At 47.5% G+C, this 19097-nt stretch overlaps 1 protein-coding gene and 1 pseudogene across 2 annotated transcripts; one reads left to right on the forward strand and one right to left on the reverse strand.

The window, feature by feature from the left end:
* Window positions 1-8340: 8340 nt before the first annotated feature.
* LOC120692541 (serine/arginine repetitive matrix protein 1-like) lies at window positions 8341-14430 on the forward strand. Of its 2 annotated transcripts, XM_039975865.1 has the most exons (11): window positions 8341-8515; window positions 8912-9064; window positions 9395-9580; window positions 9653-9764; window positions 9844-9877; window positions 10511-10545; window positions 10640-10674; window positions 10757-10909; window positions 11145-13606; window positions 13894-13974; window positions 14047-14430. In XM_039975865.1, the coding sequence occupies exons 2-11, from the start codon at window positions 8994-8996 to the stop codon at window positions 14112-14114; spliced, it is 3237 nt and encodes a 1078-aa protein (XP_039831799.1). In that variant the 5' UTR covers window positions 8341-8515; window positions 8912-8993; the 3' UTR covers window positions 14115-14430. The 2 variants fall into 2 exon arrangements, with proteins under 2 accessions (XP_039831799.1, XP_039831800.1); XM_039975866.1 differs by lacking the exons at window positions 8341-8515; window positions 8912-9064 and having other exon boundaries at window positions 9438-9580; window positions 9709-9764.
* An 89-nt stretch (window positions 14431-14519) lies between these two features.
* On the reverse strand, window positions 14520-18213 carry LOC120692542 (annotated as a pseudogene).
* Window positions 18214-19097: the final 884 nt, after the last annotated feature.

The following is a 19097-nucleotide window of genomic DNA, read 5'->3' on the forward strand; positions in this document are numbered from 1 at the left end:
AGTACTCCATCCGTAACAGATTTTAAAATTCCTGGAATTTCATACTGGCATACGTAGGAAACAGCTCGAATTGTGCACAGATTTAATGGCAGAAGAACAATTCCCCCGTGTTTCCATACACGGCCGGCCGTATGTAGCACTCCCGTGACGCGTACAAACACCGCCTCTTGAATACTAGCTTCATGCCTCCACCGAACTTCTCTCCTCGTACCAGCTACTGTACTGCACAGTGCACACGACAATTATCATCCTTCCTAGCTACCAGCTAGCTACTCGTGTGCTTGTTGTTGCGACCCTTATCAAACACACCTCGTGATGACATGTTGTGCGTCAAGGCATCGCACATCGACCGCCGGCGCAAGCAAAGGCCAAAAGTTGCTGGTAGAGTGGTCTAGGGTAGGAGTCGCCGATCGAGTCATCAGCACGTTGCCACGTTAATGCCGCGCGTCGCCTCGCCTGTCGGTGGGAGCAAAGCAACAAAGGATGCCATTACCAGCGACCTTTTTGGCTTTATCTTGCGCGCTTTGAGCTATCAATGGCCTGCTGGTGCCCGAGCCGTGCCGTGCCGACGACGACGACGCGCGCGCGGGATGTTACGGCGGCGATCCTCCGATCCGTGCGCGCGTGGCTACGGCAACCTTGCACGGCGCACCCCAACGGGCAACGGCGCCGTGACCAATTGCTCTGGACCTGCCTAATTGAACATCAGGCCCTGGGAATTATGTTCTTGATTGCGAGGATGAGGAGAGTAGCAGAAGCATAAGCTTTGGGTAGCTTTCTGCTAGCACACGGTATGGGCTGATAAAAACTAGTGAGGCGTTAAGCTAAGCTAGCTACCTACGGGGCTATCTCATTTTTGAATTCTGCCCCATATCTTGACTGAAGCAACGAACACCTTTCTGAGTAAACAAGAACGCTAAATGTAGACTCCATCCGATAAAGCGACTGAGGCTGTGTTTGGCTGTAAAAAATTTCGCGAAAACTTTTTGCACATTTGACCACTAATTTGAAGTATTAAATAAAGTCTAATTACAAAACCACCTCCATAACCACATGTGTAAATCACGAGACAAATCTAATGAGGTCTCTGGCCGCGTGATTAGAGAATGGTTACTGTAGTATCAATGTAGCAAGTCATCAATTAATTACCGTCATTGAATTCGTCTCGAAAAGTTACACTCATCTCTGATTTTTTTTTACAAATAGACTCTATTTAATACTCCATGCATATATTCGTCTTTTTGTGTAAAAAATTACACGCCTGGAACCAAACACGGTCCCAAGTGTGCCGACGAGAGACACTAAACAAAGCAGCATTTGCGTACTGGCACACAACCTTTTTTAACAGTAAATTACTCACCATGCACGCACCTAATCCAGGATTTAGCCAGGCAGCATCCAGCACCAGCTGGTAGCAATCAGAAAAGACGATGCCCACTGCGGGGTGCTATTTCAGCTCCGGGCAGGTAGCTTTTCTCACCGCCGCCGTCAATCCCCTCACATGGCGGCACATGAGGTAGGCCAACGCTTTCGAGGCCTTTTCCCAACCCTACAGCTATAGGGGCGTTTGGTCGTGTTTGGTTACAACAGTAAGTCAGTAACCATTTCGCGAAGAGGGAATCTTGTCTGTATGGAGTACTAAATGAAGTCTATTTGCAAAAAAAAATTAGGGATGAGTGTAATTTTTCGCGATGAGTCTAATGACGGTAATTAATTCATAATTTACTACAGTGATGCTATAATAATTATTCTCTAATCACGTGATCAAAAGCTTCATTAGACTCGTCTCGCAATTTACTAGGAGGGTTGTGGAGGTTGTTTTATAATTATAGTTTATTTAATACTCTAAATTAGCAATCAAAAGTGCAAAAAGTTTTCACGAAATTCTTTCTCTGGGAGGCAGGTAGGTAGTGGCTGTAGATGAAAAGCTGAGGCGTGTCATAAGTTCTTTTCACATGCATGTGCATTGTTGCAACCAACGTTCAGGTTCGGCCTTATTACTGCCAGATGGGCAAGAGATGCTCATCACAACTCACTGCCTTGATGAAACACGCTATTCTGGCTTTAATGCGCTCACGCTTTCATGATAGAAAGGGAGAGAAGATTTAAGTGTCATTCTTCTACGGAATTCACTATGGTGGCAGAAATAAAACCGTCGTGTTGCCAAAGGAAAACTGACCCGGTTTTCAGAGGTGTATTTGTTGCAGTGACGCAGGATGAGCTCGGTGCTAACCGGACATGGCATGTGCCGATGTGCGGCCGTGCGCGCCGCAGCGCACGATTTCCGCAGCCGTGCTCCAGACCCCACCATGGCTGGTCGCGGTGGCTGTGACTTCTTTCTTCTCTCCAGTCCGGACTCTGGCGGTGCCAGCTCCTTCGATCGACCGTTGCAGGAGGATCCCGTTCCGGGCTGCAGCCTGAACAGGACACTCTGCTGCCTGCAGCTAGACTTCGAAACGGAACCCATGCCCATACTCTAATCCAATCCAGCCCCCAGGCCCTGTCATGATTAGCGCTCTCTTGACGCGATTGCACCAGGGCACCTCCAAAAGTTTAGCTACATCTTACTTTCTATTACCCTATTTAGCTATCTGTTTAGTCAGGATACTTCAACAGACTAGTTAATTTCACTCTTCGTTCCTCCATCGCTCTCTACCCCACTTCTTCCCTGTGGAGAAGCACATCGGCGCTGCAGCTCCTCGGAGCTCGGGGTGGGGGGCCGGATCTACTCAGGGCCGGCCCTATAATTTTAAGGGCCTATGGGCAAGAAAAAAATAATAGCCCATTAAACTAACTTTTAGTATCAAAATTAATATATAGTATGAAATCACAAAAATTACTTTGCAATATATACATAGCTCATAAACATAACAATAGTGTAAAAAACTAAAATGATAAGGGACCCCAAATAATAACTATTATGATTATCTCAAATAAAAATATAAAGCTTCAATGCTTTGTAACAAACCGCCTTCACGCATTTCTTGATGCAAAAATATTCAAGAACTATATCAAGATTAATATCATTCAAAATATCCTTCTCAATGCTATTGTTACTGTTACATTTTGTAGAAACTTCTTTTAGCTGATGCTACTATTACTGGAATAGTGTAGAGACCAATATGCAATAGAGACAATTCGGATAACAATCTGCAGCTTTAACAAACTGAAGAATCTCAGTTGCTGTTATCAATTCTTCTAGCAAAGATACTTGCAACACTTTTAGTTTAGAGAAAAAATCATTCAATCAACATTATAGTTGTTGTCCTGAGAAAAAACATCCAAATAAAAAATTATATGTACTAATTATCTATATAGTCTTGGGCCCCTAAGCTTCGTGGGCCCTGGGCGGTCTCCCTGTGTAACGACTCGGCCCGGGATAACAGCTAATATCTACTCTACATATTGAGTAAACCACACCTGCTAAATAACTCTCTTGCGCTTTCGTCCTCGCTTCGTGCAAAAAGATTGCTCCGGAATTAACTAGCTTCCCAGGCCCAGCCTTTTAAGCTGGTCTGGCTCATCTACCGTTTCCAGTATGGGACCAAGCTCGTGACGCCGCAGTTTTTTTCGCAATGCTACAGTAGCTACAGTACCCACTCGCCCACCCTTTTAGATTCGACGTCCTCGTCGAACCAGCTTACCCAGGCGGGACAAAGGATCAGAATCTCCTCTCTTAGCCACGTCACATACGTCTAGTGCTAACGGTCCCATGTGCCACGTCCATTCGACGTCCTCGTCGAACCAGCTTACCCAGGCGGGACAAAGGATCGGAATCTCCTCTCTTAGCCACGTCCCATACGTCTAGTGCTAACGGTCCCATGTGCCACGTCCGTGCGTCCAGTGCCAACGATCCCTGTGCGACATCCGTACCTCGCACGCGCCCGTCCACATGCCAGTGGCATCTGCGCCCCCACGCGCCCGTGCTCATGCCCGCGCACTTCTGTCCGTATATGGTGTGAAACTGCGAGAGTCGACTCTGATACCTCTGTAATGACCCGGTCCGGGATAACGGCTATGATCTACTCTACACATTGAGTAAATCACACCTGCTAAATAACTCTCTTGCGCTTTCGTTCTCGCTTCGCGTAAAAAAATCGATCCGGAAATAACTAGCTTCCCAGGCCCAGCCTTTTAAGCTGGTCTGGCTCATCTAATGTTTCCGGACCAATCTCGCGACGCTACAGTGTTTTCGTGATGCTACAGTAGCTACAGTAGCCCACTCGAATCTCTTGGGCTCTAGGCCCATGGGCTCGTGATATAACACCCTGCCTGCCCTCCCCTCTGAGCCGGGCCTGGACCTACTCGAATCTCCTCGCGCGGCAGGTCCTGGGGGCTCGGGGCGGGGCGAAACGGGTCCAACTTCACTGACGTGAAGAAGCGAAGGCACGAAGATGAACAGGGGTACTGTAGCAATCCTGTCCATCCATCTCAGATCGGACGGCCCACAGAGACTCAAAAGTCACGGGAACAGTATTCCCTGACTTGCCTTCAGCAAGTCAGGGAATCCCGATTGGGGCGAAACGGCAAGCGGTGGACCTCCTCGCATGGTAGCTCCCTTAGTGGTAGGTGGCGAGCGGGCTAGGACGGCGTAGGCGGCTAGACGCCTACGTGGTCGAGGAGCGAGCAGGAGGCCCCTGCGCGCGGGTCCCGAAGGGTGAGGACGGCATGGCGGTGGCGCAACACCCGGTAGGAGGGCGGGCCAGGGCGGCGCAAGGCGAGCATAGTCTCGCGGCCAGACGCCGGTGCGGCCGAGGGCGTGTAGGATCAAGAACACCGACTAGAGGGGGGTGAATAGGCGGTTTAAAAACTAAAGCCAATAACACTAAAGAAATTTAATTAGTAACAAAGGAAAGCCTTATGTCATGCTATTACTATCTCTGGATGGGTTTTGCAACCTAGGGTGACAAGATACGAATCAAGCTCTAGTAAAGTAAATTTCTCAAAGTAAAGACAAGAATAAAAGTGAGCAAGAGAAGTAACCAAGTTTGACACAAGAAATTATCCTGTGGTGTCGATGACTTGCCGGTCACCCCTAATTCACGTTGAGGTGGATTCCAAGAATCAACCGCTCCTCTATCAAGAACCTCTTGATCTTGAGCCGGCTTGAATCAAGGAACCGCTCCACACCTCGATTCTACTAGAGTTGCTCTTCACCACTCCGGTGAGGTGAGCACAAGACCTCTCACAACCGAAATCAGGGCTCCTCAACAATCTCCTTGGAGGTGCTCCAAGAAATCATCTTCTCCAAGCTGTCTAGGGAGCGGCAACTCCCAAGAGTAACAAGTCGATGACGTTTGCTTGAAGTTTCCCTAGTGCCACAAAGCTTAAACTATTGATGTAATGCACTAGAAGGCCCTCACACTCTCAAGAATGCAATATCTAAGCAAGTGTGTGTGAGAGAGGGATACCTTAGCTCTATGACGTCAAGTATGCAGTCCAAATGGCCAAGAGAGACACCCAATGGCCGGGCATTGGGTATATATAGACACCCTTCAAAAACTAGCCGTTACACTCTTTTCTGCGAAGTCGCGGACCATCCGCGTTTCAAAAACCGGACTGTCCGCCGTTATAAACCAGTGAGTCAGAGTGCATTTAATGCGTATCAGAACTAGCCGTTAAGCCCTGGCGGACCGTCCGCGCCCCAGGTGCGGACCGTCCGCAGTGAGTGTTCCACACCACCAGAGACGAACATCGTCTCTGGTACAACTTTGAAATTAGCCTGCGTACCGTCCGCGCCTCAGGAGCGGACCGTCCGCAGTTCATCCTTGAAAATCCACCAGAGACAATAATGTCTTTGGTACAAATTGTCAAAAAGCCGGCAGACCGTCCGCCGCACAGATCATAAGCCCAACCAGAGAAAACACCCTCTCTGGTACAAATTGAGTTAGAGCTGCGGACCGTCCGCCCACCTGGGCCGGACTGTCCGCCAGTCACCTCTAAAAACCACCAGAGCCAAACATGCTCTCTGGAACGATTGCGGACCGACCGCACCCCAGGGGGCGGACTGTCCGCGCTTGTGCAGTCAGCTCTCAAACTTGTTCTTTTTCAAATCTTTTCAAAACGCCGTTAGCCCTCATGCATGCAACTAGACATTTTGAGCAAAATGGCACTAAGGACCCGTCAAGCACGAGTACACAACCCCTCTTGATAGTACGACTATCTATCCAACAAATCCGGTCACTTTTCATCCACTAAACGCCTTGTGACCGGTAAAATACAAAAAACCTATTTTATACCTTTGCCTTGAGCCCGAGCTTTGCTCATCATCTCCAAAAACTCCATACGTTCACAACCAAATCTCTTTCATTCATGAATCAACCTATACTCATTATCTCAAATGAAATCGTTAATCCACAAACCATTATCATTAATTACTAAAACTCGAATTAGGGGCCTAGATGCTTTCAGGGCGGATAGGGCCGGCAGGCCTGGGCGTTCAGTTAGAACATCCTCGGATCTTGAAGGAGTTTGGTTCCTCGAAAGCGTACTCTCCTAGAAAACATGAATCATTCGGTTCTTTTCAGAATTAGGAACCGAGGAACTTCGGTTTCGATTCCTGTCGGTTCGGTTCCGGTTATAATCGATGGAACCGAACTTCCATGATGCACCAAAAATAGCTCATTCAATAGCAAATTTCGACAACATTTCACCTTATTTTTCATGCAATCAACAGTGGCAATTCAACATAAAACAACAACACAAGATATTATTATTATGGTTCTCTCAAATTCAAAGGAAACAAGCAACAATCATAAACAATTCAGTGTTTCACACTCACAACAGACTACAAACTAATAGTTTGATAGGCTAAATGTACAATGGATCGGTTTTTCAGTTAACCGACTTAGGAACCGCAACCGAACTAAGTACTTCTGTTCCTGAGCCAGGAACCGAAGAGGAACCAAAATTCTCGATCTCAGTTCGGTTCGGTTCTGGTTCTCGGTTTTTGATTTGATTCTCGGTTATATTTGCTCAGACCTAAGGGGCGGTGCGGGAACAGAAGGGGCGTACAGAGCGGACCGGGCTCGGTTTTTTTCCGAGTGAGGGGCGTGGGATGGCGAGCTGAATACTGAGTGTAGTAGTATAGAGAGTTTATTGGATGGAGCTTTTTTCTCTTTTTATTTTTATTTTTAACCTAACCAACCAAGTTTATCTAATCTTTTGGAGATGGTTTGTCCCTTGACGAGTCGATGCGCGCCGCGCAATGCACATCCCAGCGACAGAGGATCGGACGGTCGCTGCAATCCTGCAACAGGGGACCCTTCCCCCGCGATTATTGCGGCCTGAGGAGGAGTGTTTTGACCTCGTGCCCCCGCCGGTTCAGCCGTCCAGGGCTCCAGGCACGTAACGCGTCCATTCGGTCGTGCTCAAGAAAAATAAAACGCGTCCATGCGGTCGTCGTCACACGGAGACACGGGTGACCAGCACTCACGGACGACGGACGAGTTTACGACCCGAGCTGTCTTCCTGATTTCCGGCGGAGATGCGGGCGGGGGGCGGCGAGAGGTGGTGGTGTTCTCCGGGCCCCGGCGGCACGTGGGCAGCAGGCAGAGCACGGCAGCGCCGCGCCCGCGCGGGGGCACATGTCCGCTTGGCGACTGGCGATGGATAGAGGCAGAGAGGGGAGGGGGTGGGGGAGCGTGTCGTGGGCTCGTGGCGCCGGATCGCTGGGCGGCGCCCGGCGGCCGGGCGCGTCCCGTTACGGAAGGCGACGACGGCAGCCCGTACCCCCTCCACCGGTCCTTTTCCGGGGATGACAAATCGAGGGCTCGTCGATCGTCGAGTGGGGAGACGAGACACGAGAGGACGGCCTTTACCAACCCGAGGCAGACGGGACCGCCCGGTGCGTGCCCGTGCTAGAACCTTCTCCAGCGGGATGGGGGTAAACCGCAGTGGGAGCACTGGATTGGTGCTGTGGACGTGTGGCGTCCTCACTCTCGCCTTTTTGTCCGAGATTTTACCATTTCAGACGAACGGGGCACACGTTTCGCTTGATTGCATGGCTCAAGCCTAAATCTGCTGTGTCCCGGATTACGTCAAAATTCAAAGACACTCACCGGCCAATAATTAATCCAGTACTCCAAGCTCCTGCTTCTAATTCCCCCGGAGGGCATTTTGGTCCATGCGCCGCACGGGACGGGACGCCTCCCCACCGACCGACGCGGCCCGCTTCCGTCCCACTCCCCACCGCGTTCGAACCCCAGCAGGGCGCACTCCACGGAACGGAGCGCACGAAACACCACACCAGTGGCAGGACGGCAGATACCCGCGAACCACAGTGTCACATCCCCACCCTACCCCTCCGCCATTTAAACCCAGGCTTCCCCACTTGTCCCTTTTCCTCGCGTCCATTTCCGCCCATCACTCCCACTCGCCCGGCTCCCCCGCCCTGCTCCGCTGCCGCTCCGCAGCGAAAAGGGCACCACGGAATTCCCGACTAGCATTTCGAATTCTCGATCCGGACCGCGGCGCCGCCGGACGGACCGGACGCTGGAAGCGGGCGCTCGATCTGGTGAGGCGCTCGTCTGCTGCGATTTTTTTTTCTGGCGCTTTTTCTTCTCGGGGGTGTTTTGATGCGGTTCCCGGTGACTTGCTTCCGCTCCAAGCGTTGGGTGGGTCGGCGAGCGGCCGCTGTCGCCGGATCCGCTTCCTGTCGGCTAGAGGCTTTCGTATCGTGGCGTATTGCGGCTGGATCTCGGGGGGCTTTGGGTTTTGGATTCGTGGCTTATTCAATCCCTTGGTGTTGAAAGTGGCTGCTACAGATCTGGTACTTGGAGCATGTAGGGTTATATGTTCCGGTACAATCGCCGTCTGGGGGTTTGGCTATGGCATTTCAACCGATTCATCTGGAACACACTTCCTTGTTGCCGGATTGCTGAGGTTTATCTGTCCTTCCTTTTGTTTGCAGGGCTTTGAAGTGGATGAGGAATTGGCTGTGTTTGCATGAGTTGTAGTGTTGAAAGCGGCAACCATTCACGGTTGTGAGCAAAATGGACGGGAAAGTTGCTAGCAACGTGGAGCTCGATTCTGCTGTCTTCCAAGTATCCTCGCCTGACAACAGGTGAACACATGCTGGCTTATATTGGTCGCATATTTATGCGCAACGCTTAATCACTGTTTCTCTAACATTTGCTTTTAGGCTCCTGTTTGCAATGTTGTTCTTAAGAATTTTCAAAAGTTGTCCGGTTCGTGTGATGCTCCAGCATTACATATATTCTTACAGTCCTTTCCCACAAGAGAGTTTCGCATATCTTAGAAGTAACTGTCCTTCAGTTTTTGTAGTTACATCTTGTCAAGTACAAAGCTGCTTTTCTTTGTTGTTATGCCGGGCTATTATGATTAACAATTGGGTATAAAGCATAATTCTGCCCCTCTTGCGTCTCATGTATAGGTATGAGGCAATTGCTTGCAGTAAGGGGAATACAGAACGGATAGCATCTGGTCCTTTCGATCAGTTAGTTCTGCACCTGGAAGATGCCAAAAAATTCCAGTCTCGTTCATCAAGTGGCACTTTTGAACTATTATTGGCTGGTGATGGAGAAGGGTCTTCCTGGTTTACGAAATCGACGATACAGAGGTATTTGCAGCCTTTCTAGTTGTTTATATTTCTTTCAGTTGTAAGTATGACTAAATTGAGCTGCACCACCAGATTCTTGCATATCATTAATTCATCTGATACATCAAAATCGGTCAATGGAGTTTTAGACGAGATGTCACAGCTGGAGGAAACTAGAAAGTTTCATCAGTTGTTCTATATTAAGGTACAAAATATTTCAGCTAATTTCACTTGAACATTTGAATGCACGTGGCATTAATAATAGAAGTGAATTTGTTTTGCAGGGGCAACAAAATGTTACTAGTGGTGCTTTGACAGGTAAACAAGCATCTGGTTCTTCGAATGTTATTTACTATTTGAGAGAGCATCAAAACTTTTTTTAATGAATAACAGATATGCATGCATTATGACCCCCTCATTGTTTTGAGTCACTGAACTGACCCGCTTCAGTTGCTTTAGGTTTATTTTACCATCTATGTGTTTCCTGGGTTGCAGGCTTCAATTTTCATTTGCAATGTAATTATACTCATAATTGATCTTAGCAGTGGTGAAAAGTATCGTGTTTTGGTTGCTAATTTTTTACAGACGATGAATCCTCCAAACATTATGCCCATGAATTGCTTGATTATCACCAAAGAAATAGTTATCAGTTGTAAATTCTGAGAATAATTAGTTTAGTCTGACTAGATGCTTTGACTTTAGTTGATAAACCCTAATCCCAAAGTACTCATCTAGTCTTGATGGGTACAATTCATGCTTCTCTCAAGTATTGTACACTGGCAAAACTATCCGTTGGACACTCAAAAACCATTGGAAATATCAAATATATAAGCAGTAAAACTGCTAGAGGAGCTGTTTTAAATGCTCCAGTGATATTTATTCCTGGTAACCAGACATGACAGCCCTGTATTGGCAGTGTCCTCAGTTTGGTATGGTATACTGTTTTTGCAGGAGGCTTGTTTGGTACTGGAGCCATTGCACAACAGGTAATTTTGCACTGCTGCAAGGCTTTAATTTTACGTTGTTGTACTCTTTCTTGATCCATCAGCTTACATTTCATTTTCAAACATCCGCTTTTAGGGAAATGTTGGGCCAAATTCGTCTGAGGCTACAAAGTAAATTCCTTTCTGTTTGCTTGCTACTTTACTGTGCTACCTCTTTTGGTTGACACTTTTTACGGTAAAATAAATATGCTAGGAACGAATTGCTTCGAGCATTGGATTTGAGGTTGACTGCACTGAAGGAAGAGATCTTGGTCTTATTGAATCGAGCAGTTGGTTCCAATTTGTCGACAAGAGAAATCTCTGATTTATCTGCTTTTGTTCAGCGATTTGGAACATCAGAGTTTAGGTATGTTAAAATAGCATTGTACGCTGCATGGTCACTCAATCTTGTAAAACCAGAGGGTACAAATAATGCTAGTTAGCTACATTGGTGCCTTCTATTCATTCATTAGCTGACAAACTTGGTCACTTGGAATTAGTATGCCTTGATATTTGTATGCCGTGTCCTATCTTTTGATCTGTCTTAATTGTTTAGTTGAGTTGAGACAAGAAATTAACTGTTGGTCTTTCTCTTTTGCTAGTTGGTTGATGCGGTGTGTGTTGTTGGTTGCGGATTGTCAACCCTCTGAGCTCCCTGTACAGCAGGATTCTACAGCTGAGAAAATTGATAAGGGTGAGAATGCACATAAAACTCGTGATATCAGCCCTCAGACCAATCTCCAGAGGCCTATTGCCAACAATGTTTCTCCAGCAAAGCTTGCACAAATTGAGCGTGAAAGTTCGACAGAAACTGATGATTCCTCTGAGTCCAGTGATGAAGATGAGGCTGTTGTTGAAAGGAGCCGACCTCTTGTAAGATCTGCTTCTCCTAGAAGATCGGCTTCTCCAATGCGGAGGGTTCAAATTGGGAGATCAGGATCACGTAGGTCAACGGCAATTGCCATCAAGAGCCTCAGTTACTTCCCTCCCAGTCAGAGAATTCCTTTGGATAATGATGAAAGTAGTAACTGCAATGGTGAAACTGACCAGCCACCAAGGAAATCTGACAATAACGTAAGAAGAATGAGTGTGCAGGATGCAATTAACCTTTTCGAGAGCAAGCAGAAGGATCAGAATCCAGATTCGCAAAATAAGAAAGCTGGCTTGTTTGCTACTAAGTCTGTCCTGAGAAGGTGGAGTGCAGGAATGGGTGATTCTTTGAATGACAAGTCAGAAGAAAGAATCTCAGATTCCACTTCTGAAAGTAAATCAAACAACTTGTCTTACGAAACAGATAAGGATGGAGCTGAAATGAAGGCTGAACCAGATAAAGCACCAAAGAATTTCGTTGCATCTGAGGTTGAAGGTTTAACTACCCATGCTGATTCTCATGACATCAGAGTGTCAGAAACGGAGAGCGTGGTTTCTAATAATATTTGTGCAGAACAAACAAAGTCTGGATTTGAGGAAAGTAGTGATCGGGCAATGGCCTCAGCTGAGTGGAACCGCCAGAAGGAAGCTGAGCTTAATCAGATGTTATTGAAAATGATGGAGGTCATGCCTGGAAAGTTTGCAGGTGCTAATGCAACTGCTGCTGGCTTCGATTCCACCAATCAGAAGAAAGGTGTTACTCATGGTCAGCATAAAGAGAAGCGAGACACAAAGGTTCCAGCTGAGAAAGGCAAAAGGCGGCCTACAAAAGAGGTGAGCTCCAAGCCCTTGAAGGATACAGTTGGGCAGAAGAAGTCAGCAGGGACCCCCAAAACTGGCACTGTAACAGAGAAACGCATTTCACCAGTTCCACAAAAGGCACGGCGAAATTCATCACCTCCAGTCCTACCCAAAGAAGTTGCTTCAAAGACACCAGTCAGAAAAAGCTCACCAAAACCATTACCGTCACCTGCACCTGCGCCTGCTACACATAGTTCATGGTCAGGAGGTTCTTTGACTAAAGCAACTACAACTCAAAGAACCAAAAGCTCTCCTGGGATGGCTTCGACATCTATACCAACTAGCCGAAGGAGGTCTCCGACAACACATCCGTCATCTCAGCCTGCTTCAAAAGTGGAAAGAACCATTCAACCAGTGAAGAACAAGAAGGAAACTGTGTCTGCTATGAAGCCAGCTATCAAGGGACAAGAAGAGAAGAAGCCAAAAACAGCAGCAAAGACAAGTAGAATAACTAAAGTTTCACCTTCGTCAGAAGAAAAATCAAGTGTAACAACTAAGGAAAGCTTGCGTAAGGTTTCAAAGAAAAGCAGTGTTGTACCACTGGAGTCCAAACCCTTGAAGAAAGCCACTGGGATTAGTCAAAGTGTTGGTTCTGGTACAGTGAAGAAAAAGGTGCCCCAACTTGATGAGTCCTATAAAGATAGTGGAAGTGTTAATCAAGCTGAAGATAAGGAGCAATCTCCTATGACAACCGAGCCAACTACTAAGGTACTGGAGGCTGATCTTGCTCAACCAGCACATGATGTTGATGAAAATTTAGAAATTTCGCTCGATAATGACTTGAATATTGAAAAAACAGAGAAACCGGCCTCGAGTTTAACTGCTACAGAAATGGGCTCCAGTGACCAGGTTGAGCCCTCTACCAATGAGGCAGATGAGGCCATACAACTTCCGGATGAGGACATGGGCATCTCATCAGCTGCCTGGGTAGAAGTAGAGCATCAAGAACAAGAAGTCACTGACCCTAGTGAAAATGTAGTGGCTGAGGATGTGACTTCCCCAGGAATTGCACCATTGCCATCATCAAGCCCAAGAATCCGTCATTCCTTGTCACAAATGCTGCAAGCAGATAGCAATGAACCAGAAATTATTGAGTGGGGAAATGCTGAAAACCCACCAGCAATAGTTTTTCAAAAGGATTCTCCAAAAGGACTCAAGAGACTTCTAAAGTTTGCTCGGAAAAATAAGGGAGACAACAACACTAATGGCTGGGCAAGCCCATCAGTAGTTTCTGAAGGAGAAGATGAACTAGAAGAATCAAGAGGCACTAGTGATGGTGCAAATTTGAGCCGGAGAACTTTTGATGGTTCAAAGACTAATAGCATCTTATCAGGTATCTTTACCAACCATGTTCTAAAGGATGGTCCTGTATCATACTGAATAATAGTGTATGGTGTAGGACCTTATAGTAGTTGCATCCAAGTTTGAAAAATAAATATGCAGTCTTATCTTAATACTGTCACTGGGTAGATATGTTATGTGAGGACCATTTGAGTGTTTCTGAAATATGACATCATGTCATCTTTCTTATGCTTGATCAAATTAGTTCATGAGTACACATTCTTACGTTCAAGGCTATTAATGTATCCTACTCATATATCTGGACCTATTCTTTTGCAGCTCAATCAACCATTGGCAGCTTCAACTCTATGAACTCAGATAAGCAACGGGAGAGGCCTGGAGCTGCCGCATCAGCAAAAGGTTAGTTTTCGTCAGGTAATGTACCATGCCGTCTAAAATTACGCTATTTCTAATCCGTCACCTTGTACCCAGCATCAAGGTCGTTCTTCTCCCTCTCAAACTTCCGGAGCAGCAGATCGAATGATTCGAAGCTTCGATAGCATATATGCCTTTTGCCCTGCAGATACATGGATAGTTTCATCCCAACTCCGTTCAGGATGCCTAATAGATGTAAAAAGAGAATGGTTTGCGATTTGATTGTTGGGACGGTGCCAGCTTGCTGTGTTGGGCTCTGGTCGCCTGCCATTTGATATAGCTTCCGCCTATGAGTTGTCATACTTTGCTTCAGCTTTTCTGTAAATTTCATTTACAGTGGTTACGAGCTGATTGAGATGACCGATATGTTTGCATGGCTCGCAAGAGACCTGCTTCTACCAAAATCGTTTTGGTTTACCCGTAGTTGGTACCGGGAGCTGATGTGAATTTGTGTTCGTATAGCGGCCTGTGATGCGCCCGGACGTGGCAAACCCATAGAATTTCTCAAACTATCGGAAACTCTGCAGGTGCAACATAGTTTCTCACTGTTGCAATTTTATTTTGGATCGAAGCAGGAAGCGCATACATGACACATCTCTCAAGAGACTGTCAACTATACAGATCAGGGACAGACTGACGCTTCAATACATCACCACATGCCTACAGATCAGGGACAGACTGACGCTTCAATACATCATCACATGCCTTGCGCCGCACTCGCAAGCGACGGCAGATGAATTATTGAGAGTTTGAGACTGGGAGGTACCTGCAAAAGATTGGGACAATCACTTGTCGACGACCTCGATGAGTGTTGGCTCATAGTGATCAGGGGCCTGGAAGCCATGAAGGTTCATGACGGTCGCCGCAACATTAGCGAGGCCGGCGTTTGGGAGGTCCGTCCGGAACCTGACCCCAGGGGCAAGCCCAGGTCCTCCTATGGCGATTGGAACCTGCAGATGGTTTCAGGCTCAGTCAAGGGGGTGTTTAGTTCCCAAAATTTTTTCTAAAGTATCCGTCACATCGAATTTTTGTACACATACATGAATGCAGTTGAAAAAATAACTAATTATATAGTCTAATTAATTATCACGAGTTGAATCTTTTAAACCTAATTAGTCCATAATTAAATATTATTTGTCAAATAACAACGAAATATGCTACAGTACCAAAAACCCAATTTTTTCACCAAATAAACACACCCTAAGACCACACCGACAGACCGGGACATATATATGGATTAACGCATCCCGAGACGTGTGCCGTGCACTTACCGGATTCAGCGTGTGTGAATTAAGGGTCTGGACCTTCCCGTCCTTGTCACGGAGTGGTTTTCCAGATTTATCTCTCTTCGCCATGTCCTCGGCGTTGCCGTGGTCGGCGGTGAGTGCGAAGATGCCACCCACTTGCTCAATTGCATCGAGGATGATCTACAACAGGATAGCAATCACTATGGAATCTCAGTAAGATAGATTAGGGGATTGCAAAGATGATGCGCATGTACCTTAACAGCCTCGTCGGCTGCCTTGCATCCAACTATAGTTGCCTCAATGTCTCCTGTGTGGCCAACCATATCTTCATTTGCAATGTTGACCCTCACCTACAAGATGTCCTTATTAGTGTTTGAACTCCCTGGCTTAACTATAAGTTACATTTGTGTTCAGTGTTCCAAGCTCTTTTCTTTGAAGATATTAACCCAAGAACTACCTGATCAAATTTTCGGCTCAGGATGGCATCCCTTGCCTTCTGTGCAATTTCCAAGGCCTTCATTTTCGGCTGAACATTGAAGGGGATGCCTATGTCGCTAGGAATTTCTTCATATTTCTCCAAACTTGGGTTGAAGTAACCAGATCGATTTCCGTTCCAAGAAAAAGGTGACATGACCAAACTTGACTGTCTCACTGCAATTTTTTTTTCACATAGAAAAGACATGAGCAAGCAATGCACAAGTAATGTAACATTCAGACCTTCAGATCAAAGACTTCTCACAAGAAAAACCACAGAGCCCTTTTTAGTTGCATAATTCAAAAATCTAAATATTTTTTCCGGCACCTGCATGGAGAATTAAATCTAGATAAAATAAAAAACGCATTGCACAGTTTGTCTGTAAATCGCGAGATGAATCTAATGAATCTAATTATACGCTAAATTGCTACAGTAATGCTACAGTAAATAATCTCTAATGATAGATTAATTAGGCTCATTAGATTCGTCTCGCGATTTAAAGACGAGTTCTGTAATTAATTTTGTGATTAGTCTATGTTTAGTACTTCAAAAGTAGAAAGATTTTTTTTTCAAAAACTTTACACGAGGCAACTAAACAAGACAGAAATTTACCTGCAAGCGTAGGTGCGAACGCCATTACGGGCTAAGTATTCTCCAGATGTCCTCTCTATCTCTGGGGGAGCAACAAGGTAATGGCTCGGAAGTTTTAGCTCGCCGTCGTACTGAAGCATACCAGCATAGCGTATCTTGGGGAACCTAACTCCGATCAAATTTGTCAAAGTTCTCGTATTCCAATGCCTTTGCAAGCATCACCATCCGGTCAGCTCTGAAATTGAACGTCACGACAGCATCCCCGTCCTGTATCGGGCCGACCGGTTTTCCGCTTTCATCAACTATAACGAAGTGGGGTAGATACTGGTCGTTGGCCTTTGGATCCTCCCTGAGTTTTTTCACAGCCTCAAGAGCGCTCTTGAACTTGTGTGGGGCTTCGCCAAGGACATGCGCATCCCAACCCCGCTTCACGACCTGCCAGTCATTCTGCGAAAGAAGACAGGTTACTTCAGCGGTGTACGAATCAACAAATGCAGAGTAGCTGAGCTGCACTCATTTTTCAGAACTGATTTCTGGCCAATACAATGCAGCAGCGGTTCTCGTATTCTGCAGATTGTTTCTTCTAGGTGAAATCTCAGTCCTATCACAATTATCATGGTAACTAAAATTCTCACAATATTGGATACACGGTTCAGCAACTGATCGAACGTTCTTCTCTATGCTCAGAGTGGCAACAAGCCACCGTTTTACTCCTACTAGCTGACAACCCAACGATCCAAATCGAAACACATTGACAAATAGTGGTAGCAGTACTACCTCATAGCGATCCATTGTGACGTACATCCTGCCTCCGCCAGACGCGACCCTCGCGTCAACGCCCTTCTCCCGCAGCCTCGCGAGGTCCTCCTCTAGCATCTCCACGAACCTGACGCTGCTGCCGTCCAGCACGTCGCGGCCATCCGTGAGGACGTGGACGCGTATCCTCTTCGCCCCGTGCTCGCTAGCCCCTTTCAGGAGCAGCTGCCAAGAAAGAAGGCGGCAGACGGTAACCGTCAGCTGTGTGTCGCGACCAGTTTGGGGACGTTTGGAAGTTGGAACCTGCCAGCAGGAGCAAGCGGTAGCAGCAACGAAACCGGCAGCTGGTCGAACCTCGAGTGCACGCCGCCGTCGCTGAGCAGGCCGATGAGGTGCAGGGTGCCGTCGTCGAAAGACTGCCGGATGTACTTGAAGCCCTCCCCGTCGTATATCTTCCCGGAGGCGAGCGCCAGATCCACCAGCTTCGCCCTGCGCCGTCGTGGTCGACCGACGTCAGCTGATCGAAAGTTGAACGAAACCGGAGAGCTAGCAGAGAGCGTTTACCCCTGGGCGTATATCTGGCCCGCCCCGAGCGCGTTGTGGCCGACCTCGCTGTTCCCCATGTCGTCGTCCGTCGGCAGGCCCACCGCCGTGCCGTGCGCCTTGATGAGCCTCCACCTCGCCGGAGCCGCCTGGCATGGTACGCGAGCAGAGTTCATCAGCGAACGCCCGCGATCGCGCGCGGCACGCAACTCGGCGGCAACAGCCCCAGGCTGAGTGGGCCGCGTACCTTCTTGAGAGCGTCGAGCGTGGGCGTGTCGGCGGCGTGGATGCAGTTGAAGGGGTCGGGCGGCGCCTCGCCCCAGCCGTCCAGCACCACCACGGCCACCACCGTCCCCTTGGGCAGCCGCGGGTGCGCCGCCAGCTCCCACGGCTTCCCCTCCGCCGGCGGGCTCGTCGCCATGCGATGCGGTACGGTCGGCCTTCCAGAAGCGAGATCAGCTGGTGACACGGCTGATGGGTGAGCTGAAAGGTTCCGTCCGGGCTCTGGCGTCTGCTCGGTGCTGCTGGCCGATCGCTCGTCGGGTTTTGGAGGTGGTGGCCGTGGCCCGGCCGCGGCTTTCTTTGCTCTGGAAGGGTCTCGGCGCGAACCGAAGTGGCAGTTCCAGAGGTGCACAGGTGTAAAGCTCCATTGATTTTCTTGTGAAGAGCCCGCCTTGTGGAACAGCTCCTACGTGACGGTGCGACAACGACACATGGTCACGTCTCGTGTGTGTAATGCGCTTGTCTGTCGCCTCGTCGGGGTCGGGTCCGTCTCCTATGCGTTATCCAACGTATTGACCCGAGCCCTTCTGAAATTTTGGCCTTGTTTGGTAAAAAAACAGTTGTACTACTGATGCGGTTGCACGCAACTAACCCACGTCACATCACCGTCCCCTGCCGAAACAAGAGGCATTTCGGTTTATCTAGATTTGGCTTATCTCGACTTATTTTCTTTTACATAATATTATTCATTCTACCAATTCTACACTATTCATACGGTCAGCCGAACAAGATGAAAGTTTACCCTAGCACATCTAGCGCTAGAAGAGAATCTTACATACATGAAATATTAAAATAAAATTTATTTGTAAAACTTTTAAACAGATGGATGCAACTTTGCGCGTCGAATATAATGAGTCTAATTAATATATGATTCGCTACAGTAACTATTCTATAATTATACTGTGAAAAATTTCATTAGATTTGTCTCGCGAAGTAGCGCAGAAATTATAGAGTTAATTTTGTAACTTGTCTTTATTTAATATCCGTAATTAATAGTTAAAATTAATTACTAGTGTCCATTCGTTTCGGGTCCGACCGAACGGACCGTCCTCTCTCTCTCTGCAATAGCTGGGCCGCGACGGTTAACAGGGCCCATAAGGAAAGAATGAATTGGGCCGAAGGCGGCTCAATGGGCCATGGCGCGGAAAATCCTACCGCCCGGCGGCAGATTTTAGTCCAGCTCCCTTTTCTCTGCTCGTGGGTTCGGTGCTCCA

Source organism: Panicum virgatum, chromosome 9N (genome assembly GCF_016808335.1).
Source record: "Panicum virgatum strain AP13 chromosome 9N, P.virgatum_v5, whole genome shotgun sequence".
Lineage (NCBI taxonomy): Eukaryota > Viridiplantae > Streptophyta > Magnoliopsida > Poales > Poaceae > Panicum > Panicum virgatum.

What these genes read in the sequence shown, in the direction of transcription:
- LOC120692541 (XM_039975865.1), top strand. Translation starts at nt 8,994, where the DNA reads ATGGACGGGAAAGTTGCTAGCAACGTGGAGCTCGATTCTGCTGTCTTC. An exon ending in GTATCCTCGCCTGACAACAG is followed by an intron (nt 9,065 to 9,394) that starts GTGAACACATGC and finishes TCTCATGTATAG; the next exon opens with GTATGAGGCAATTGCTTGCA. An exon ending in TTTGGAACATCAGAGTTTAG is followed by an intron (nt 10,910 to 11,144) that starts GTATGTTAAAAT and finishes CTCTTTTGCTAG; the next exon opens with TTGGTTGATGCGGTGTGTGT.